Consider the following 24,296-nt stretch of genomic DNA (forward strand, 5'->3'; position numbering starts at 1 on the left):
TGTGAGATTGGGAAAGCTGTCATACCAGTGCGCATTTAAAAAAAAAATGCAGGCCCTTGCTTGTGTGTTTCAACGGACTGAGTGTCAGCCTGAGAATCAAAGGGTTGCTGGTTCAATTCTCAGTCAGGGCACATGCCTGGGTTGTGGGATGGGTCCCCAGTGTGGTGTGTGCAAGAGGCAAACACTATTAGTGTTTCTCTCCCTTTCTCCCTAAAAACAAATAAGTACAATCTTTAAATAAATAAATAAATAAAAAGAAATGCAATTGAGATCACAGGTCAAGATGGAGGTGTAGACAGACATGGTTCACCTCCCTGAACAAGCACAAAATTACAACTAAACTACAGACGACCAATGATCACTCAGAACCCTCAGAAACTGAGTTGAATAGAAATCCAACAACCAGGTAACTAAAGAAACTGCATCAGTCCAGAAGGGTAGGAGATGAAAAGGCAGAGATATGGAACAGGCAGGTCCCACACCCAAGTGTGGTAGATAAAATTCAGGACGGATAACTCAGGAGTGAGGGGGTCCCAGCCCCATACCAGGCACCCCAGCCCGGGGTACCCAGTGCCAGGAAGGTAAGCCTCCATAACTTCTGGCTGTAACCCAGCAGCATTGGAGGTGGTGAAAAAAACTACAGAACTCCCTAGCAGTCCCTCCTAAAGGGCCGTCAACAAACTCACACAGATGCACTCCCTCTCAACTCTAGCACCACTGGGATAGCAGTTTGAAAGGTACCAGTGGCATATGGGTAGGAACTGAAGGGTGTGGCATTAGGGCAAGAGCTGGGGTATAACTCTGTCCCAGACAGAAAAGTGGGCAGAGGTCATTGTGCCTTTTCTGAGCCCTTCCCCCACACAGGCACAGAACCAGCAAGTAGGAGCCATATCTAAGACTCCATCAACCTCACTTACACTGTTTGCTGCACCCTAGCGTTTACCTGAGTCTCTACCCCACCCAATATAAAGGCCTGCCCCCATCCCCAAACCCCTGGCTAACTGGCCCCAAGCCAGGCACTAGCAGCAGCCAGCTTTGGATCACAGTTTGGCTCCACATGTGAATCTCTAAGTCCAGCACAAGTAGCAGCCATCTGTAGAATGCTCTGTAGCTCAGGCAGGGTGGCCCTAGGCAGAACACAGGTGGTGGGAGACCGTGACCTTCACCACCTGAGAAACACCAGAGCCTGTGCACCTAGTGAACAGCTACAGACTACGACAGAGCACCATCACCCTGCCCTTGCACAGCTGATCCTCCACAGAAGGCAGAGGGTGGTGGTCAATGATCATAGATAGTCCTTGTACCTGACTGGCCTGGGTAAATCCCTCCTATCAACCTACCAACACCAACCAAGGCTCAACTACAAGAGGAGGGTTACTCAGACCACATGAAGAGCACACTTAAGATACTTAGCTTGGGTGATAGAGAGGGCTGTGACACTGGATCCTACAGGCCATGCTACCACGAAAGGAGTCACAGAGGCTCTATCTAATACCGAGACACAAACACAGGGAGGCTGCCAAATGAGAAGACGAAGAAATATGACCCAAATGAAAGATCAGATCAAAACTGGAGAAAAACAACTAAATGAAATGGAGATAAGCTATCTATCAGATGCCAAAACACTGGTTATTAGGATGCTAAAGGAACTTAGTGAGTACTCCAACAGCACTAAAAAAAGCAGGCAGAAATGAAGGATATGCTAATGGAAATGAACAATTTACAGGGAATCATGTAAATTGATTGAAACCAAAATCGAATGGATGAAGCCAAAAATCAAAATAGTCATATCAAACACAAAGGTGGGGGAGGGGGGGACAAGCAGAACAACAAGATGAAAAAAGAATCTAAAAAAAAGGAGAGTTTAAGGAGCCTTTGGGACAACTTTAAGCAAACCAACATTTGCATCATAGGGGTGCCAGAAGAAGAGGAAAAGCAAAAAATTGGAAAATCTGTGTGAAAAATTAATGAAAGAAAACTTCTCTGATTTGGTGACGGAAATAGACTAGCAAGTCCAGAAAGCACAGAGTCCCAAACAAGATGGATCTAAACAGGTCCACATCAAAACACATCATAATTAAATGCCAAAGGTTAAAGGTAAAGAGAGAATGCTGAAAGCAACAAGAAAGAAGCAGTTACCTACAGAGGAGTTCTCATAAGGCTGTTAGCCAATTTCTCAAAAGAAACTTTGTAGGCTAAAAGGGAATGGCAAGAAATATTTGAAGTGATAAAAAGCAGGGATCTAAAGCCAAGACTGCTCAGCCCAGCACAGATATCATTTAGAATCAAAGGGCAGACAAAGAGCTTACCAGGCAAGAAAAAAACTAAAGGAATTCATCGTCCTGATTCAACAACTGAACCTAAAAAACAAACTAAGCAGCCCTGGTTGGTGTGGCTCAGTGGATTGAGCTCCGACCTGCGAACCAAAGGATCACGATTTGATTCCCAATCAGGGCACATGCCTTGGTTGCAGGCCAGTTCTCAGCAGCAGACTTATGAGAGGCAACCATATATTTGATATTTCTCTCCCTCTCTCCTTCCCTTCCCCTCTAAAGATAAATAAAATAAAATAAATCTTAAAAAAAAAAAAAACCCTAAGCAAACAAGACAAAGACAGGATCATGGATAGAAGAGCATTTTGATGATTACAAGACAGGAGGAGGGTTTGGGGAAATGGGAGAAGAGGTAAGGGGATTAAGAAGTATAAACTGGTAGTCACAGAATAGCCATGGGGATGTAAAGTACATTATAGAAAGTAAAGTAGCCAATGAACTTACACGCATGGCCCAAGGACATGAACAAATGTTGGGGGGATTGTCTGAGGGGAGTGGAGGGCTCAGGGTGGCTAGAGCAAAGGGGAAAATTGGGATAACTGTAATAGCACAATTGATAAAATATTTTTTAAATGCAAGAAAAGATTTGTGCAGTGAATGGAAAAGGTGCTGTGACTGACTGAACATGGCAAAAGTGGTTTGTGAAATTTCATGCTGGAGATTTCTCACTGAATGCTACGCCAGGGTCAGGTAGACCAGTTGAATTTGACACTGATCAAATCGAGACATTAACTGAGAACAATCAACATTATACCTAGTTGGAGATAGCAAGCATACTCAAAATATCCAAATCAATAAAGTTATTCATGAAAATAAAAAATGTATCTTTTATCTATAAGCCAACCCAATAGATACTGCACAGCATAAAGAATTTCCAGAAGAATACTGAAATCACTGTCAATAAACTGGCTACCATAAGAAGATAGATAGAAAGACTCAAGTCAAGGAAAGAATTGTGGCCCAAAACTTTTTTGCCAAATTTCCAATTAAATATCATGCTCACCAAATACTCTACAATGAATGGATCAGCAACTTAACAAAATGTGGATTGTTTTAAAAATGTTTTTACATAATATGAGTATACTGGGTACAGACAAAAAGAACACCTAAGAAAAGAAAAATACTTGCAAGTATTACATCTGCATATATAAAAGCAAGATTTTATCTTCTCTTATCAGTTTCTCTTATAAGAAACATTTTAGGAGCTACTCAGCTTAGACCTTCCTTCTCTCTGTTCTTCCTCACATAAAATTACAGAATGTGCCATAATAAAAAAAAGTCTCCTCTGGATGCCCCATGGAATCAACAAACTACACCTGTCTTTGTAAATAAAGATTTAGTCTTTGTAAATAAAGATTTAGTAGAATACAGCCATACCCATTCATTTCTATATTGTCTGTGGCTGCTTCCTTGCTACAATAACATAGTTAACTAGTAGTGACAAACCATACATGACTTGCATGCCTAAAATATTTACTATCTGGCCCCATAAGAAAAAAATTTTCTGATCACTAGAGAGATAAGGAAGAAGAAGGAGAAAGAACTTAAAAAAATCATTCTTCATGATATGCTATGACCTCTTACTGTTAGAAAGAGAACTCAGCAACACAAAAGCAGCAAATACAGAGCTCTACTGAGTTACTGAGAAAAGAATCCTATAAAATTTCTTACTCAATAACATTTCAGAGGTTAGAGCAGTTCTCTTTAGAATTAAAAAAAAGTATAAGGCAAATTATTTACACTCACTTTTGATCACTCAAGTAACTTAAAATTCATTTTTCAAAAAAAGAAAAAAAATTACCATAGTTTCAGGATAACCCATTGCTATATTATATGCTAAAATTAACAATAACATTAAATTAAAAACAGAATGAGTCACCAGGGTGTTAATATAAGCCTTCATTAGTGTCTTTAATCCAAATAATATAAAACATTATACATCTTTCCATTTCTATTAAATTCTATTGCCTAAGAGGGTAGTTTAGTATTTTTTAAACATCAGTCAAAAATGTAGTCAATCCACAAAAGAAAATTTAAAATCTTTCCACTGAACTATACTATCTCATTCCTCTGCAAACCAAGAGTGCTATAAACTTACCGAAACAGATCCAAGTTACTATACTTCTCAAACCCAGGTTTAAAGAAGGATGCAATAAATTTTCGCAAAAATGGAAGAAGATTATCCCCTTGATTCTATTTTAAAAAGAGGAAGAACACACATTAGGCTTACAATGTTTAATTAAAATCTTTCAAGGGAGGAAAAACCCCTAAAAAACCTCTACTGATTAGATCTTTTTAGTAGGTGGGGACAGAGATAACTTCTACATTCTGATATCCAAATTAAATTCAACTAACCATTAAACAGCTGGACACTCAACATACCACAATCTCAAGTTGTAGCCACCAATTACTTATTAAACTTCTATTATATGTTCCACACTGTGCTAGGTGCTGGAGCTCTGATCTAGTAAGACATGATCCTTGCTCTCAAAGAATTCTTTATAGTATATAAAGCAGCTATAAACAAAATTACAAAGCAACTTAATAAGTGCAATGGTAAAACTATGTACAGTGTATTAATAGAGAGAGAAGGAATATCTAACCCAGTGTGCAAAGGGCACAAGGAACAGAAAAGCTTCCTGGAGAGGATAATGCTGGAAACATCTTAAGAAATTGTGAAACATAAAAACATATTTAAATATTTAAGTCATTTCATTTTTACCTGTAAGATGAAGAATTTGCACATATGATAAAAAATCTCTGCATTTTGAGGATTTTTTTCAAATGCAGTAAGCCACACTGCCCTGGCTTTGTCGTGCTGATTTGTTTGCAAATATAAAGCAATAAGGGCTTCCAACAACTGGCAGTTCACAGGACAAGATTCCAACAAACATTTACAGAGTTCTATCGCAGCCTCATACCTTAACAAGAAAAAAAACATGTCTATATATTTAAAAAATCAACTTTTAATGCAAGGTTAGCTGTATGTCAATGAAGTCTTACCTTTCCAGCAGCTGATGCAGAGCAATCATGTTTGTGTAAAGTGGAACACAGACCTCTACTCTTTCCTCAACAGTAAAGCTCTCGTCTGTGCAAGCTTTCACCGCATCTACTCAAAAATATCACAACAACATCACACATAAAATGAATTATCTGTTATTTAAATTCTAAAAACCAATAGGAGAAGATGGTCTATCATCCCTTAGCTTGACCATCATTTTGTATTGAACTCCTGGCTTTTACCCAAACTCCTAAAGTTCACTCTCTTACTCTCTCTTTCCTAGTAAAAATAAAACCACCCAATATAACAAGTGCCCATGCATTTATCCTAAATTCCTTAAAAGTGATCTCAAACAAAAAAAAAAAAACAAAGAATGAATTACCTTTTCATCTTTCTCAGATGCACTTCAAAAAAGGCCTTGACTGCTATCATACAGCCATTTAAATGTCTCCCCCTAAACTAGATCCTTTCCTTACTCCTTCAAAATACACTTCTCCCTTATAAAGAATCCTTTTTGATCAGACAGGATACTTCTTAGAGAATGGTACCGCATTTTACTTCACACAACTGTCACTATTTCCTCCTTTGCCCAATGGCAGTATGACTCCCAGCTTTGCACAAGTTTAAAAGTGAATGCCATTCTGAAACTGCACATTTGAAGTTCACACAGGATCATAACTAAACAAACCTAAAAGCCTACCTCCACATTCACTTTAATTGATTAATATTTGATAATGTCATTCCTCTTCTTTTTAATTTCTCCTTGCCTCTTCTTCTAAGCGACTGTTTACATTTCCTCTCGGTCTCATTTACTAACTCTATTCCCCCTCTTACCCCTTACTGTTGTACTTTTAAATCTCCATTTTCTCAGAGGAAACATCTCACGGCTTCAACTACTGAATAATTTACTGCAAGAACACATTAAAAACTGTAAAGCACTTTGTAATACAGTAATTTCTATGTAATTAACTTTCGAATCCATTTCTCTATCCATAATTGTCCACTATGGTCCACTTCCTTATTTCCTTCTGCTAAAAGGCTTTTCCAATTGGATGACCAATTACCATTCACAAATACCACTCCTACTACTGAAGTCAGTCTTCCAAATTTACCAGTTTTCTACTAAAACACTCTCATTTTCCCAGTCTCAAGACCCCGAATTCATCTTTGACTATTTCTTCTCTTCTTCCCTGATGTCTAATCTGTCCCCTACATCTCTATGTGTTAACTTTAAATGTATCTAATAAATACTCTTTCCCAGGTTATGGCAATGAGTTTCTGGTTGGTTTTCCTCCCTGTAACATCATTTCTCTTCAGCACATTTTTTTTCTTTCTTAAAGAACTCCTATTGTCATCAAGTCTACCACACTTACAGAGTTCTTGAAAACTTGGCATCATTCCATTTACTGAAGTTAATTCTTACTATTATTCTCCAGCACAAAATTCTCACATTTATAAGGACTCTTCCTTCTAATTTCCCTTCAAATCCAATGTACTAATTCCTAACTACTTGTTATTTTTTTGTTTACTTAGCTCCTCTAACAGGAATGTACTTCTTTTCCTTCCTCTCTTCACTGGTCTATTCAATAAACATTTACTAAGCACTTAGCACACAACCAGACATCATAAGCCAAAGGTAAGACAAGAGCCCTACCTTTGAAGAGGCCCACTATGTCACATCATAGTTGAGCTTCAAAATCTAACTTCAAGTCCTAATTCTTCTATGAAGACTTCCTTGATCATATCAACCTACAACGATCTCTTCCCTTTTGGTTTATGGCCTGTCCCATATAATTTTGCCAATCACAAGTCCTAATCTCTTCTATAAGCATAGGATTTAGACTACTTACGAAGATACACAATTACCTGGCCTCATTTGTTAATAATTATGTCAAATGTATAGATTTTATCTTCTAACTAGGCTATATACTTCCTAGTATGAAGGAATAATCTTTATACCTTATATGCATTTCACAGCAGAAACATTATTTGGTATATAACAATAATCAGATTCATTGATGAATTGAATATTAATGACTTGAAAAAATAAGATATAATCTTTAACTTCCACTTTGATGGATTGCTTCAAAAAAAAGAATTACTTGATTCTGTGATTCAATCAACTTGTTAAACCTATATAATTTACCTATCAAGCCGATATACTTTGTCTTAATCAGAAAAACAAATTATGTGGTGTATCACAGTTCCTAACATTTATAGATGCCAATGCCCATCTTTTGTGATTCAATCTTTAATCTTTCGAACACTCATATAATAAAGTATGAAACTACAACTGGCATATGTAAATCTGTTCCACGTAATAATAAACAACCATAATAAATAATTTAGAAACATTTATACTTACCTTCAAAAACTGCCAACAACATATCAGGATTAGTCTTTACATCTTGAACTGTTTGCCACGGCATTATGAACGGTTCTGTATTAACAATTCTTGAAGGATTGGCATTAGATGGATCATAAAATTTTGGAGGGAGACTGTTGAATTCAATGAGATGTATGTAGGCCAGCCATGCCAAACATCGATCACTTGTTTTAAGGTACTCAGCTACTATTCCATCATTAGCCGATTTCAATGCATTCTAGGTAAATTTTAAAAAAATTTGAAAGTGTTTTTTAAAATAATCACTCCTATACCTAAGATTTAATTGTAAAGGCAACAAATAATGAAACAGTTGTATTTCTTTGGAGCAGTTCTTAAACACCTAAGTTAAAACTTTGAAAATCACCATTTTTTTTAATCAAAAACTTTTTAAAGATATCAATACTAAATTAGCAATTACTATATTTACAGAAGGTACATGACATAATAAATTGGAAAAAGATTAAATTTATCTGAACATTTTAAGTGTCTTATTATTCAAAATCTAATAAGATAAAGAGAAAAAATAGTAAAAACAAAGAAAACTCTACATCCATAGAAGATTATCACTATAAACTAATTTTTTATCTTATAGTTTGAATACTAAAGTTTATTCTTGGATAATGAACATATATTTTCCTTTAAACCGCATAAACTCTCTAAAGAAGGTATTATCTCTACTAAGCAAATGAAGAAACCATCATAAATTTAGTCAGCTTCACACAACTTAACTAGTAAGTGGCAAAACAAGGATGCAAATCTAAAACCTGTGCTCTTATCACTGAACAATGCTACCTATAATGTTTTAGACCTCTTAAAAATTCTCTACAAACTATAATTTAATGCTACAGTAACTATTTACCTGTAAAAGTGCAAGTGCACTTTGGGATCTTCCAGTAAATATGTGCAGTTGAACTCGAAACAAAAGAGCCTCTAAAAGCTGAAAGGACAGAATATCTGATGCTTCCCGCTTGGCTGCTCCCATCAGAAACTCCACCATTCTCTCACATACGTAATCCTTTTCTTCAAAGGTGCTTTCTAGGTACAGAAACTGCCGCAAAGGGTTTCACACATTAATCCTGCTTCATAAGAATAAACTGTAAAACTACAGATTTTTCATATTTTGTTGAGAAACTGTCTCATGTTAAATCTTCGATTCTCTAAAAAGGTAATTATAAATATACGTACACTCATCTTCCAGTACTATAATCTAGATTTTCCCTTCTACCAGAAGTTGGTAAGTGAAATAAGATAAACCCTACAACAATACTGACATACTCTCATAATTACCACCAAAACGATTCCATTTTTCCTTTCCTTGAGTCAATAGGTAAATGATAGCAAGACCATGAGGGATCTCCAAAAACTCACGTTTGTAGTTAGATACAATTTAATTGGCATTGCTTCCTAGGTGTGTGGTTATACAAAAATTTTGAAAATAGTATTCATATTAGACCTATGTAGAAAAATAAATCATTTAAAAGATTTAATGAAGAAATTAAGAAGGGCCCTCGCCTGTATGGCTCAGTTGGTTGGAGCGTGACCTATAACCCAAAGGTGGTGGGTTCGTTTCCAGGTCAGGACACCTGCCTGGGTTGCAGGTCCTATCCCTTGTCCAGGTATATGTGATCCCCCACAGAAGGCAACCAATTGATGCTTCCCTCTCACATTGATGTGTCTCTCTCTCCCGTCCCCTCTCTCTAAAAGCAATAAAAAAGATGTCCTCAGTTGAGGATTTAAAAAAAAAAAAGATATCAAAAAGGTCCTTTAAAGACCAAAACTTTGAGGAAAAACATTACACCTTAAAAATCTTGTAGTAATCAATAGCATTAACTTTGGTATAAGGCTCCAGGTCAAAAATCGAGCATATTCCACCGTCCATCTCTATTTAGTACTAGTGCTAGGCGAGTAGGAGATAAGATTGGCAAGTTCATTCATTAAGGGATACCATGTTATCCAAACCTAGTTGTTCTGAATTGCAGTTAATAAGAAAATAATAGATCTGACAGTAATAGATTTATCTGGAATTTTATCTGATTCTAATACCTTCTGATTTCAGCTACTAAGAGTTTAGATATTAATTAATATTTATTTTACAAGTGGATTATTTGTAATTTTAAGTTTAAACCTGGACAGGACACATCCCATTCTCTCGGAGAATGAGGAAGAACCTATTTTCTCACCAGATCTTTGTATTTTGGCAAGGTTCAATATTAGTATGAATTGTACATTATTACCATAAGTAATGAAGACCAATAATATATTGTTTCTTATCATTCATGTGTTATACACGCATAAGAATTTAAAAGACTTTTTTTTCAGATGCTTTGCACAAAATTCACTTAACTTTGCCCAAGCTAAAACTGCTTAATAGCTAAGTATAAAATGTTTATAATTTTTCCTTACCAACAAAGTTAACAAAAATCACCTCTGTACTGAATATTTTCTTCCTGTTTAGTCTAAATAAATCCTGACCCACAGAAATGATTTTGAGGTTACTGGACACCAAAAGTGTAGGCGTTATATCTATATGTAAATAAAGCATATGATCTGTTAAGCTACATATCAATATTTAAGATGATCCAAAGAGTTATGAACACACACACACACACAATGAACACATGAGACAATGTTATCTTTTCTACTCACAGTCCAAAAACTTTGATAATCCGGAGCATACTCAACAGCTGTTTCACACATTTCCTGCACCTCCTCCTTGGTTCCTCTTTTAGAAAACAATCTGAGGTAATGGCACCAAATTTCTGGATTGTCTTTGTTGTTTTCCAAAGCCCGAGCCAGAACATTTAAAGCAGAATCCAAGGACTCTGAACATAGCCTACAGGTTAAGTAAAGCAGGAACATTTTCCTTTAATATTTGAAAATACTTTTAAATTAGACTAGTCTACTAAGTCATTTTTTAAATTCCATTTTCTATTAAAACCTACCAAGAGGCTAGAGTCACCTATGACAAAGAGAGGTAGATTAGGATTTTAAGTCAATCTGTTAAAAAAAGATCCTGATTTCCCATAGACCCAACAATTCCTTTTTAGGTGGACTCTCAATTAGCATTTACCAGATAAAACCACTATGTTATAAAATCACTAAATTATCAACTTCAAATGTGATTTAAGTCCATACTCAGCAACACCTTTTATGATTTACACTGGTCTGGAAATGGGAAAAGTTAAACAATTCCCCCTCAAGGCCAGTTACTGCCAGTACAAAATATCAAAGCTTTCAATATAATAGTTCTTTTCAACGGTCAAGAGCTTGCTATCTCTTGGAGAAGATAATTGTCTCTCATGATCCCTATTCATAAAATAATGTACAGTTCTTTGGCCTTCACTCAGTAAATGAGTCAGAAAAGAAAACACTGTTACTTATCCCATCAACATGAAAATGACACACAGGGCAAGTTAAATAAGCACCATATTCAGTAAGTGAGGTATATTAGCATTATGCAGTGCTGCCTTAGTAAAAAGAAAAGGCTTGTATACCAAATTTTAAGACAGATAATCAGCAAAGCCTTTAAAACAAAATAAAACTGAATTATTACAATTAAAAAATTAACATAATAAAACATTACTCCTGGCAATAAAAGATTATTCCCAGTAAACCTATCAAAAAAGTAGGAGTCAGAAAATACATTTATGCAAGAGCTGTCATTTGTGAGATAATTACTATTTATCTTATTTGTATACACATAACATAATGCCACGTGCAGAAAAAAAGGCAACTTAAAATTTAGAGGACCTTAGATACGCTTTAAACCTCCAAATGAAATTTAACAAAAAAATTTAACTTCTTCCACTACTTTTTAATAAATCCAATAATTAATCCCTACAACACTCAGAACTGACTTTTTACTAAACCTACTTTGAAATAAGAGCCTACTAGAGTTAAAAACTATGGCTAATTTATTACTTATACACTGAGCCATGCACACAACTCAAGATCTAATCTTAAAACATTTTCTAATAGCTTTAAACAATAAAGTGCTTTTTGCTCTGTCAAAAAAAAAAAACAAAGGCTCCATTGACACAAGGAAGGAAATATGATTACTACAAAAGAAATAAACCTCAAACACAAAAATATAAATGTGCAATAGTTTATACAAAGATTAGAACCGGACCTACCCTTCATTTTGATTTAAGTACTTGTATGCAAGCTTGAGCCAAAGTTGTACATGAGAAGGATTTTCAAGCACACTTGCTTCTAAATTAGCAATGTCATCAGTCTCATTTGTAAAGTATCTGACATCATCTGGAGTCACAACTGTATCCAAAGCTGGAACTTTTATTCGGTTCCCTGGCTGAAAGGCTATAAAAAAAGTATCGTTAGCTTCCTACTTTTTCTTACCCGCGGACACAAGAAAAAACTGGCATCGTCTTTAAAATAATCTAAAGAGCTACAGATTCTAATGACAAGCAGTAGCTCATTGTTTATTTGTTTAAGATTTTATTTATTTTTAGGGAGGAGGAGGAGGGAGAAAGAGAGGTAGAGAAACACCGACGTGTGAGACACCGACTGGCAGCCTCTCACACACCCCAGCTAGTGACCTGGCCTGCAACCCAGGCATGTGGTTCAAATTTGAAGCATAAACAACATAACAAATTTGAAGATTCCGAGTCAGGACTGGGAATCGAACCAGTGACTTTTTGGTTTGCAGGCCAGAACTCAATCCACTGAGCCACACCAGCCAGGGAAGCTTGTAGCTTAAGGTAAAGCAACCATACATCTTATTGTCCAAACCAGGACACATCTATGAGTGATAGGGGATGTTACTAAAAATTACTTCAGGACTCTGCTGGGCCAAACAGAAGTATAGTCTCCCTACTTTAAGGTAAGTGTTATCATCTAATAATTCACATTCATTAAGCTGTAAGAGAAGGTTATAATTTATGAAGATGGTTTATTCCACTACAGCTAAATTAAAAAAAAGTGTTACATTGATGTAAATAAGCATAAGAGAGCATACACCTATTAGGTATTAGCTAATCCACAAATAGTAAACAATTAAATTTCCAAATCTGAGATTCTCATGCAAGATGTACTTGACAATAAGGTGCTCATTTATTCATTCATGTTGTGAGCCTACTGATTGTGTATCAGAAAACAGGCTCAAAGATGATATAAAACAGAACATCTGGCCTCAAAAAGACACAGACCAGGGAGTACTTTGAAGCTGTCACAACTACTGAAGAGTAATCCTTGCAGGTACTGGACTATGAATACCAAATGTCCTTCAATGTGGGGAGCAGCCCTGAAGAATGAAGAACTAACTGCCTTAAATGCCAAACAGCACAACTACTTCTAAAAAATAAAAATAAAAATAAAAAAATTAGGCTAGTACATACACCAAGAAATTAGTAAAGTGGAACACCAAAATTTAGTAATTCTGAATCTTCAATTACTTCTTACCATACTTAATTGGTCCTGTAGACTGTTCCTCATCACTACTATTGTCTGAAATAGGTTTTCTCCAAAACTTTGGCTTCCACTTTCTTTTATCTTTATAGGTTGTAAAGGGAGGTGCTAAAGTAGACATGAGAAGACTGTTAGTTGATACACCTGGTTTTTTATAGTTTGAAGGCTACCCAAATAATACTCAAAAAGAGCTAAATCTATTCTGTTGTTAGAGTTGACATATATATATTATACTGAGAACATAATGCCAAAAGATTTGCTATCATAAGAAACTACAATATTCTTTTGTGTGAGAGAGACATATATACTTACTATGGCCTTTACTTTCATTGACATTGCTAACAAGAAGAACAGCCATCTGGTCCATGGACATTCGATCTTTGTTTACTCCAAAGAGTTTCTCAACATATTTTTCTGAAATTAGAGCATTGCTATCTTCATAAAAAGTATAAAAAACATGGATTTCAGAGATGAGGCTAATTAAAGAGTATGAAGTGAAGAACGGTTTAAGAAATGTATGGTAGTAATTAAAAATACTTACGGCCTTCTGGAGGGCAAGGCCCGTACTGTCTTAACTACTACAGCAAACACTACACCGATCACCCAATTTGGGCTAAAATAAAAGTATTTCCTGAAACTAACTAAACAAGTGAAAACTAAAGTCCTAAATTGGGAATGATTAGATTCAGTGACTTTATAAATTACTCTGGGTTGTGATAATACTGAATTATTGTAATAAACACCAATTCCCTGACTTTCAAAAGACTTGCAGTTTAAGGTTTAATTATCTGGCACTAACTCTGAGGAAAAGCTTAACAATATTTACTCATAATACTTGACAATAACCTGTGCTTTCTACAATGTCAAAGAATATAAAGTCTTATTTCATTATATAATATGGAATCATAAACACCTCCTTTGTTTTTTAAAAAAAATTTTTTAAAAAGGTCTATTTAAAAATCATTACTAAAACTTCTATACAAATGTTTATATATTCTTCTAAATAAACTGAACTGTTTAAATGAGCTCTGTCCAAAGACTTTTCTGCAGAGACAGAAATCTCTTGTGTCTGTACCATTCTACCGGTGGCGCTGAACTACTGCAGAGCTTGAGCTCAACAGTGGCTACTGAGCATTTGAAATGTGGATAGTGTAACTTGAGAGAATACATTTTAATTTTAATTAATTTAAATATGAATAGCAACATATGGCTAGTGACTACTGCACTGGATAGAGCAGATCTAGATAAAGGGTCACAGGTGAACATATCCAATTATAACAATGAAAAGATGTCGAGAACTGAATATTAAATTCTTAAATTGCCTAAATTCAAGCTTTCATTTGAGAAACAACAAGAGGTCTTTAAAAACCTGCTGCAGTAGCGATTTCTTCATCAGTGCTTGTCTCTGAACAACCAATCAAAGATAGATTATATGACAGAATATCCTGGAATAGCTGTTTTCGGCTAAGCGTATAGTCTTGTGTATGCTGCCTAAAATAAAATAACAAAAAAATTTAGTTGTGTACACATGAAACCTAAATACCAAGACTGTCTTTTAAATTAAAACATTCACAAATTAGAACTACTTACCACTGACAATCATCATCATTGCATGTCCCTGTTAAGTCAAAACGGCAGAAACACTGATCTGGTTCAATCATATTACTGTATGATACTGAGCTTAGGGGAAGTTTTTCCTTCGTTCGATAGTATGGACTAAATCTAAGGAGAAGAGAAGTGGACATATGCTCCATAAACATACACCAGAAAAAAATTTTTTAATTTCATTTTTCCTTACCATTAAAATTTCTGTAACTTTAAGCATATTATTTATGTAATTACTTAATAGCAAAATTAACTCCAGGAAACATCCTGAATATTAAGTCATGGGAGGGACAAACGATACCCTTTAAACCCAGAACATAAAAGACCTCAAACAGAAAACAAAAACCAAAAAACCCTGTATTATAAAAGTAGTGTTTTCGGTCCTGGTTGTTGTGGCTCAGTGGACTGAGCACCAGACTGAACTGAAAGGTTCCTGGTTCAATTCCCAGTCAGAGCGCATGCCTGGGTTGCGGTCAGGTCCCCAGCTCAGGGCCTTGGGAGAGGAAATGGATCTCTCTCACACACATGCTTCTCTCCCTCTCTTCCCCTACTCTCTAAAAGTAAATAATTGTTAAAAAATAAGTAAAGTAGTGTCTTCATACAACATAATAAATGCTATATGATACTGATATTTCTTGTACACGTTACCAAGCCAACAAAAAAACTTGGGAAAAACAATTTATACTTCCCAGTAGGTGCTTCACAATTTATACCATACCGATTTAACAATCTCACAACTTCTAGAAGTCTAAAAACAAAAGCAATCTCCCACAAAGTAATCCATCTGAGAATACCTAAATCAATTTTATGAGAGCTGGTCAATGCATTTCTTATGTGGGGTAACAATAGAATTTTTTTAAAAATTAAAAATGTTCATAGGACTTGTTATTTTTTTCTAAAGTCTCTAACAGGGAATAATCCAGAATTTACAATTCCACCAGCAGCCAGAAATTAGAATTTAATAAGAATTAATCACCCCAAATATGAGCTAAACCTTACTTTCTAATATGATTTCTGTATGACTAGACACTTAATTTTTATTTTCCCTGAAAAGAAAAGTTCATTGCTTAGTGACCATGATTTAATTTTCTTTCACCATCAAATAGTCAAAGTTACAAACAATATCAACAACAGGAGCAATCCTGAAACTCAAGCTCAATGAATCTTTCTTTTATACCTGTAGGATTTAAACACTAGAAGAGGGCTGTGGTAAGGACTAAAAGGAAATGGCTTCACTTCTGTTGTTTTACTTTGTGCAGTCACAAAATCTATATCCACAGAAATCTCCTGCAAAAGAAGACAATAATTTCATAAGGAAAACACAGCTAGGGTAAATTCTAGATTTTATAGAGAATATGAGATGTTCAGTTACCTGACCACACAAATCCTTTCCTGTAATGCCTGTGGTAGTTTTTAAAATCAGTTGTTTTAAGCTGTCAGCTTTTGAATATAATTTTTGCAATTCACCAATTTTCAACCCCAGAAAAAGTTCTGGTTTTTCTACAGTGTTCTTAGGTTTATTTACACATTCTTTGTTAGGTGTGTCAGTGTGCTTAAGGTTAGGTTTAGTAAAAGAATTGGATTCTAAGAAGGATCTTCTTCGTTCTCGGTTTGAACCAGACAAAATCTCATCGTCGACATCATTTTCCTCAGTGTCCAGAATTAATTTATCTTGAGTCAGATCATGAAGTGAGGGTTGAGGTAAAGAAAATTCAGGTTCCTCTTCCACAACTGGAGCAATATTTTGTTGTTCCTTTGCTTTAAGGGCCCGAGCTTCTTTCAGTTTTTGAATTTTCAGGGCATATTCGTATTCTAGCTTTTGTAATCGTCTTTTTTCCATAGCAATTAGTTCTGCTGAATGCTTTCTTGGACTTGATACTGGAGAATTGTCCAGTCTCATTATTTTGTTTGGCTGGGGGAAATAATGATAGAAATATTTTATATTGCTGTGATTTTATAAACAATTTTTGGTAAGGTAAATGTGCTATCCCTGATATAATGCCAACATTATAAAACTAAGTAACAAGAATAAAGAGTTTTACAAGTAGCCAAGAGTTTTGATAGTTAATCTATGATTTACAAAAAAACAAAAAAGTCAGTAGTACATAATAAACAAGGTTCCAAAAACATGAACATCATTTGAAAATAAAGCTTTAATTTTATTCTTTGAATATTCAAGAGAAAACCTGAATTATCTCTTATACTTCTTACTCTCAAAACTATCATAAAATCCTTCTGCTTGCCAAAAATAAAATATTTCTACAAAGAACTTACTCCAAGCCGATCTTGTTCCAGTTTACGTTTTCCTATTTCTTTACTAGCCACTGCCTTTGCCCGAGCAAGCTCTTCTCCATATTTTAGAGTCAAAGCTTTTTTAACTGTAACACGTTGCTGTACTTTGTGAATCTGAAAATACAGAATAATTCTGAAAATGTAAATGTAAACCTAAGAAGAGGAAATAACTTAACACAGCAGCACATTTAGGGTATTCACCTAAAAATAGAAATATTCCAATATTGTATCTCAAGGGAGAAAATTACTTTATTAAAAATTTGACCCATAAAAAATGTGTAGTAACCATGAGACTATAATATTTTTATTTTTTTAAAAAAAGAACATTACTTGTTCCTGAAGCTTCTTCAAAAACATTTTGTTGACACTGAGAATTTTCTCTGTTGCTTGAAGCTGTTCTGTAAGTTTTGCAATCTTTGTTTCAGCATTTCGAACAGATTCCTTCTTCTTTGCTTCTTGCTGTACTAGATTCTTTAAAACAGATTCATCTTTCATCAAGAGAATCCTATTTGAAAAGTAACAACTCTCATTAATGTTTTTCTACACCGGTAGACTAACATCACCAGAATAAAGTTTACAAAGCAGTAATTCATTTTTTAAGGTGAAAGATTTATACGATCTGAAGAGAAACCAGAGTATAGAAGTAATTCATTTTTAAAAATATATTTACAATATACTAGTGATGAATACTTTCATATTCATCAATCACACAGGTATTCAAACACATGCTGTTCCATTTTATAAAAGTAAATATGGGTCTAATTTTTTTAAAAAATCACTTAAATCTAAGTACTGTGAATTACAGTTGAAAAGTTGTTAATAATAAATGTTTAATGTTGGTGGAATCTGACCCTATATGACTTCGGAAAACTGAGAACTTAAGGCAGAAAACTGCTATGTTTAGCTCCACATATAATGCTAATAAATATCTAATAAACATAATTAAGCATGTTTAATTAACTTATAAATATCTAACTCATTTTATCTAATGCAAGGCGAGGAAAGAGAAAAAGAAGTCTAATTTTTAAACAACATACAGATTTAAAGTTTGGAACTGATATGTAAAACAAGACAATGGACAAATTTGTGGATATAAACTTTGTTCTTTTCTACTATTAAATACAGTGGTACCTCGGTACTCATTGTTAATTCGTTCCAAAACTCATGATGAAACTGAGTACCAAACAATGAAGCATTTTCTTTTGTGGGGTGGCATCATGACCCAGACAAATTCTAGCAAGTGCAACGAGTCCCGAGAAAGTGCCAAGGGCTAAAACATTTTTTTTCTCATCAAAATGTGAAGAGTACAGGGTTTAACAAGTTCTGAAGCTGACAAGTACCGAAGTATGACTGTATTATGGTTAAAAAAAGAAAGAAAAAGAAGTCTTCCCAGAAAGATACCATATTCTAACAGTCACAACTGACATCTAGAATGAATCATAAGATCTGGCTGAGTAAGCTCAGTTGGTTACAGTGTTGTTTCTATATACCAAGGCTGCAGGTTCAATCTCTGGTCAGGGAACATACAAGAATCAACCAATGAATGCATAAATAAGTAGAACAACAAATTGATATTTTTCTCTCTCTAAAAATCAATCAATCAATCAATAAAAGCTTCCCTAGAATGAATCATAAACACAGAGATTATATGATAGAGTAAAAAAAAACATAATTAAAAAAAAACTTTTCATTTAAGTTACTAAAGAAACAGAATCTAAATAAATTTAACTTAATCTCCTACTTTTAAAATAAACCACTTCTTGGTAATTTTAGAGGTTGATGCTCATTACAAGTATTTCAACTATAAAGCACATTTTTCAGATCTCTATCAGAATATAACTCAACATTATTGCATATCATGGTTCAGCTAGAAGCATGTTTTCTTTCTCAGTAATGTATAAAATAATGGCACATACTAGAAGTAATAAAATATGACAGCACAAATATAATTCAAAGCTTAAGATGCTGTTGTAAACTTTTAAAAATATCAAGGTGGTGGCCCTGGCTGGTGTAGCTCAGTGGATTGAGCACGGGCCTGCTCAGTGGATTAAGCACGGGCCTGCAAACCAAATAACCACAGTTCCATTCCCAGTCAGGGCACATGCCTGGGTTGCAGGCCAGTTCCCAGCAGGGGGGTGCATGAGGGGGAGAGAAATATCAACCATACATTGCTGTTTCTCTCCCTCTCTCCTTCCCTTCCCCTCTAAAGATAAAGAAATAAAATCTTTTTTAAAAAAGATTTAAAATGTTAAGAATTGGTTAAGTTACAAACACGGGGCAGGGAACACCTTACCATCTTTGCACAGAGCCTCCCCCCTCACATCTGTAAACCTACAAGGGGCCTGGCAGAACAAAGCTCAGGAACACTGATGTCATCTAAAACCATTTTGCTCTTCATCCACTAATGATATCAGAGTGTTTGGAGTGGGGAAAAGGTCCATCTGTAAATGTTGTAACTATCTCCATCAAATACATGGTACAGGCTCTCATCACAAAAAAATGTTTTAACTACATATGGGGATGGATGTTATGTTAATTGGACTTGTTGTGGTAACCATTTCACAATACATACAAATATATCAAGTCATTGCAATGTACACTCAAAACTATACTTCATGTCAATTATACCCCAATAAAATAACTCCAAAATATACCAATGATTTCAAATAAATTCTATTATTCAACATACTCTTTTTATGATGTTTTATACATGTTCTCAAACTCTGAAACACCACTTGAACAATACAGTAATTTCATAAAACATGTAAGACATTTATGACCCTTAACTTTATATTAACACTTTAAAAATAACACCATATCTGACCATGTGTCTTATTAAACAGACTAAGTAATAACTATTTCTAAAAGCCAGGTCCACCACTAATAAAAATATGCCTTCAAAGAAGGTATTTCAAAAATCATACCAGAAGTTTTAAAGAAAATTCTGAATAAGAAGTTTCATAAATGTTTTTAAGCAATGAACAAACCATACATAAATCTAAAGAAAAAAACTCCTTTAAAGTTTTGATATTTTTATTTAAACATTAGTGCTATTACTTGATATAAATATGTAATTCACCAAAATGATAACCTCATAAAGTTCTACCAGGTATAAAAGAATCTGTAATCATATTGTATACTTAGTACTGATATACACCACGAAAAGATATGCATCTAACATGGCAGCATTAGACACATGCAGCATTTAATCAGATAAAAACACAGAGGCTCACCTGTGTTTTTTAAGTTTTGCTTCTGCATCTGAAACCTGCTTAGTAACCATTGCTATTCTGCCAATCCCATCAATTTCCACATCAGAGTTTGCTGGGGATGATGAATTTGTCTTTAGTTGATCTGATTTAATCAAACGCTGTTTTTCCCGACTAAAATAATAAAGATGGATGAAAAATACCACAGATAAATTGAAGTTACTTTCTTTGAAGATGTATTCTATTTCCTAATATAAAGTAAAATACTAACCACATTAACTAATAATAATGGTGATGACCAATATGCATGATCCAAGTTTCCTTTCAGAGCAGATATTATAGACCTGACCATTGCAGCTAAGCTGGTTGGGTGTAGCTTCGCAAAGCAAAAAGTCGCCAGTTCAACTCCCAGTCAGAACGTGTGTCTGGGTTGTGGGTTCAGTCCCCAACTTTGGGTGTGTTCCAGAGGCAACCGATCAATATTTTTCTGTTTATCCCTCCCTTCCCTTCTGTAAAAGTAAATAATAAAATCTTTGGGGCAAAAAAGCTGATAATGTAGCTCTCCTTTGTATCAGCTTTTCTCTTTTTCTAAGCTGTTTTGATCTGAATATATCACTGTATTCAAATCTATAGCCGATCATCTGGCTCCCCCTCCTGTGTGAATTATACAGACACTAACTACATCTTGAATAAAAAAAAAAGCACTACACATTTCCCAATGCCAATAAACTGTAGATAGACTTAGTTAAGTATTGAAAACAGCACATACCTTTAAAGCTTATTACATAAAAATGCCACTTACTTGGCAATCTCCTCCTTTAACAATCGGTATTCAATCTTCTTTTCTTCAGGCAAAGCTTCAGGTGTTCGCATGGGATCATTTTCTTTTTCAGATTTTGGAGGTACTTTCGGTTTTGAAGCTTGCTAGAAAACATTTGAAGTCAACCAGATCAACAGCTTTCCTTATTCCATACCAAGATGTATATTTTACATTGCAACCTAGTGTACACTTATAGATTTAGAAGTAACTATTTTCACTAATTTCTATTTCTTTTTAAATTAAATTTATTGGGGTAACACTGGTTAGTAACATACAATTTCCAGATATACAACATTATAATTTGACATCTGCATACTCTAGTGCACAGGGGGCAAACACAAGGCTCACAGACTGAATCCGGCCCTCCACCTTGTTTTATCTGGCCCAGCACCTTGTTTCTACTTGGCGACAACACCGAGTTCCTTGCCCCCAGTTAAGTAGTTACATTTATACAGTCCTAAAATTACATTCAGCCCTTTGAAGGCAACCTCGAGGCTGATACAGTCCGTGGTGAAAATGAGTTTGACACCCATGCTCTAGTGTGTGCTCACCACCCAAAGTCCAATTTCCTTTTGCTACCATATACATTTGACTCCCTTTATTCACTTCACCCTTCCCAGCTAGTTGTTAACCAGAAAATTAATTATATAATCTACTAAGTTGTCAGGACCTACAATATGAAAATAATTAAACTAAATCATAGCTAAACAACTGTGACAGTAGGAACAGGGACAAAAGTTGCACTTAGATCATATATTTTAATAAAAACTGTTTTCTGGTAATATAACACAATTTGAAAACAGTAAATTTCCTTAGTATAGAAAATCAATTATCTACTATTTGAAAACTGGACTAATTAATTGGAAACAAAAAAAGAGGATCAATAGCTAAATACAACTAAATTTATACATGCTTTATTATATAAAGTCCAAATAATACAAATACTTAAAATATATCCACAATTTAATACATTAAAAATCAATACCTTGAAGAGGTCTAATTTTCAGGAAAAATAAACTTTAATGACTGTCAATACATTATCTTTCTTTTTCTCTTTTATTATTGCACTCACCTCGGCAGTTCGTCTTGCTTCTTTAATCATTGACTCCAATCCACCAAAAACACTATTTGTTGACTTGGAAGCCTCTCCATCAGATTCACTGTCATCTGAATCATTCAGTGTTACAACCACTGATTTATGCTTTGGAAGCTGCAAAGGCAATATATTTGTTACTGTTAATGATGAAGGTACTTCTGTTCTTCTCTTGGTCCTACCACTATTAGCTACATGACCTTGAACAAGACCCTTAACTTATCTAAATTTCACTCCATAAAAATAATGGACTCCAAGTACACAGTCTATGGGTTGTTCTAGTTTTAGTGCATAACTGACTTTGTCCCACTCTAGCAATACTGGTTACATGCCAAAAACATACAATATTGAATATTCTCAGTCTTTAAAGACACCACTATTATCACCTTCTACACTGTTTTATTTTATCCAACTTTCTATAAAGAACCATAATGTTAAATTAGCTCTTACAACCAAAATAAAAATTAATAATTCTAAATAATTTTTTAAAACCTTTTGGCTTGTGCAGATATATATAAAGGTTAAGTAGCCAAAGTTGGTTTACTTAACAGAGGCAAGATTTTAACTTCGTTTTCTCCCATTTATATATTTTACTTTGAAGCCATTAGAAAATAAGACCAAAAAATATTGTCATTTCATCTCCTGCATAAACATCATAAATTCTTACAGTATAGTTATTAACTGAAAAAATATGAGCAAAGTATAAATAAAAAGGGGAAGATAAAAATATACACTTTGCTAAAATTAACTATAGAATAGACAGAAAATCTGAATGGACCAATTTACATAGAAAAAAACTTGAGGAAATGGCAGAGAAAACCATACTATTCCGATTAATACAATGCTTCCCCCCAAACATTATCATAAACTCTATCCTTCTGTACATGAAGAAGCTTCTCCTACTTTACTATTAATAAATAAGTTTGTATTTACATATGAATGCATATGTACATACAGATGAACATGAACAAGAACGTGCAGAATGAGACAGTGAAACTGCATACAAACTTCTCACAGCCTGTCTCAGTAAAAATAGGATTAAATTTTTCACTTGTTTTTACCGAGATGACAGTTCGTGGAAGACGAGGTCCTCTGTGAAACTTTGGATTCTGTATTCTAGGCTGAGATACTGTATTAATACTGACTATTGAAAGATTGCATCTTGGCACTGGCTGTGAACTGTTCAGAGCTGGAGGTGAAGGTGGGTCACTATTACTGGATGTTTCCTAAATAGGGAAGAAATAAAAGTGAGAAGGGAAGAGACAAATGTGAGAAGAGAGAGAAGAGAAAGAAGAGAAGAGAAGAGAAGAGAAGAGAAGAGAAGAGAAGAGAAGAGAAGAGAAGAGAAGAGAAGAGAAGAGAAATCTGTCACCTTCAAAAATCTTGAGCAAATGAGTACCATAGTTATCCCTACTTTATAGAAGCCCCCAAAATTACAAATAAAGAGAGAGGAGTACTCCAATCTAAAACTGAAGCTCATGAGCACCACCTAGCGGTTCAGGTATCTAAATTACCTCTGGCTTAAAAGCTCTTTTATTGGCTAGAGATTTAAGTAGTTCTTCTCGAAGCAGCATTTCTTCCTCCTCTTCCTCATCTGCGAAAGGTGGTTTTGGAGGCTGTTCTGGATCTTCAGGTGGAAGAGGTGGTAAAGGTGGTACAGGAGGTAGAGGTTCCAGAGAAACACACAAGCCTTCCACATAAGGCTGGCTCAAATGTGGCAAAGACTAGTTATTTTTTAAAAAGAAAAAGTAATTACATTGCAAATTTTACCAATTCCAAATGTTTATCTGTGGAGCATCATTAAACAAGCAAAAGGTAAGCTTTAGGTCACGATTTTAGCTGTAAGCTTACATATATTGTAAACCTCAAAAACTCTCCCAGAATTCAACATTCAGCCATGAAAAATATAATTTTTGTAAAAATAAAATCAATATCTGAAACATTTAATTTATAAACTTCAAGATAATTATACAAATTTCTCCATTCCCATTCTTATCTGTATTTAAAACTCTAAAAAATATAAAAATCAAATTTTATAAGGTCTATTCCTCTAGATGACTACTTGAAAACAAGATACTGAAAAGCTGAGAACATGATGTTTATACTGTAAAAATAAAAGAATTAGAAACCAGG

The 24,296-nt window shown here is 34.7% G+C and overlaps 1 protein-coding gene across 1 annotated transcript in view; it reads right to left on the reverse strand.

Moving 5' to 3' along the window:
* ZFC3H1 (zinc finger C3H1-type containing) overlaps window positions 1–24,296 on the reverse strand; it is a 56,055-nt gene that overhangs the window by 8,211 nt on the left and 23,548 nt on the right. The window contains exons 8-27 of the mRNA XM_037132161.2: window positions 23,678–23,887; window positions 23,225–23,389; window positions 22,143–22,280; window positions 21,053–21,174; window positions 20,275–20,424; window positions 17,372–17,546; window positions 17,024–17,155; window positions 16,122–16,661; window positions 15,927–16,036; window positions 14,735–14,866; window positions 14,514–14,635; window positions 13,457–13,558; window positions 13,139–13,252; window positions 11,854–12,037; window positions 10,367–10,553; window positions 8,580–8,768; window positions 7,700–7,937; window positions 5,337–5,442; window positions 5,056–5,254; window positions 4,432–4,526 (exon numbers count right to left, since the gene is read on the reverse strand). Of these exons, the coding sequence (XP_036988056.2) occupies window positions 4,432–4,526; window positions 5,056–5,254; window positions 5,337–5,442; window positions 7,700–7,937; window positions 8,580–8,768; window positions 10,367–10,553; window positions 11,854–12,037; window positions 13,139–13,252; window positions 13,457–13,558; window positions 14,514–14,635; window positions 14,735–14,866; window positions 15,927–16,036; window positions 16,122–16,661; window positions 17,024–17,155; window positions 17,372–17,546; window positions 20,275–20,424; window positions 21,053–21,174; window positions 22,143–22,280; window positions 23,225–23,389; window positions 23,678–23,887 (3,410 nt within the window). The remainder of the gene's footprint in view (window positions 1–4,431; window positions 4,527–5,055; window positions 5,255–5,336; window positions 5,443–7,699; window positions 7,938–8,579; window positions 8,769–10,366; window positions 10,554–11,853; window positions 12,038–13,138; window positions 13,253–13,456; window positions 13,559–14,513; window positions 14,636–14,734; window positions 14,867–15,926; window positions 16,037–16,121; window positions 16,662–17,023; window positions 17,156–17,371; window positions 17,547–20,274; window positions 20,425–21,052; window positions 21,175–22,142; window positions 22,281–23,224; window positions 23,390–23,677; window positions 23,888–24,296) is intronic.

The sequence above is a fragment of the Artibeus jamaicensis genome, unplaced genomic scaffold (assembly GCF_021234435.1).
Source record: "Artibeus jamaicensis isolate MK-2021 breed Jamaican fruit bat unplaced genomic scaffold, CSHL_Jam_final contig_233, whole genome shotgun sequence".
Classification (NCBI taxonomy): domain Eukaryota; kingdom Metazoa; phylum Chordata; class Mammalia; order Chiroptera; family Phyllostomidae; genus Artibeus; species Artibeus jamaicensis.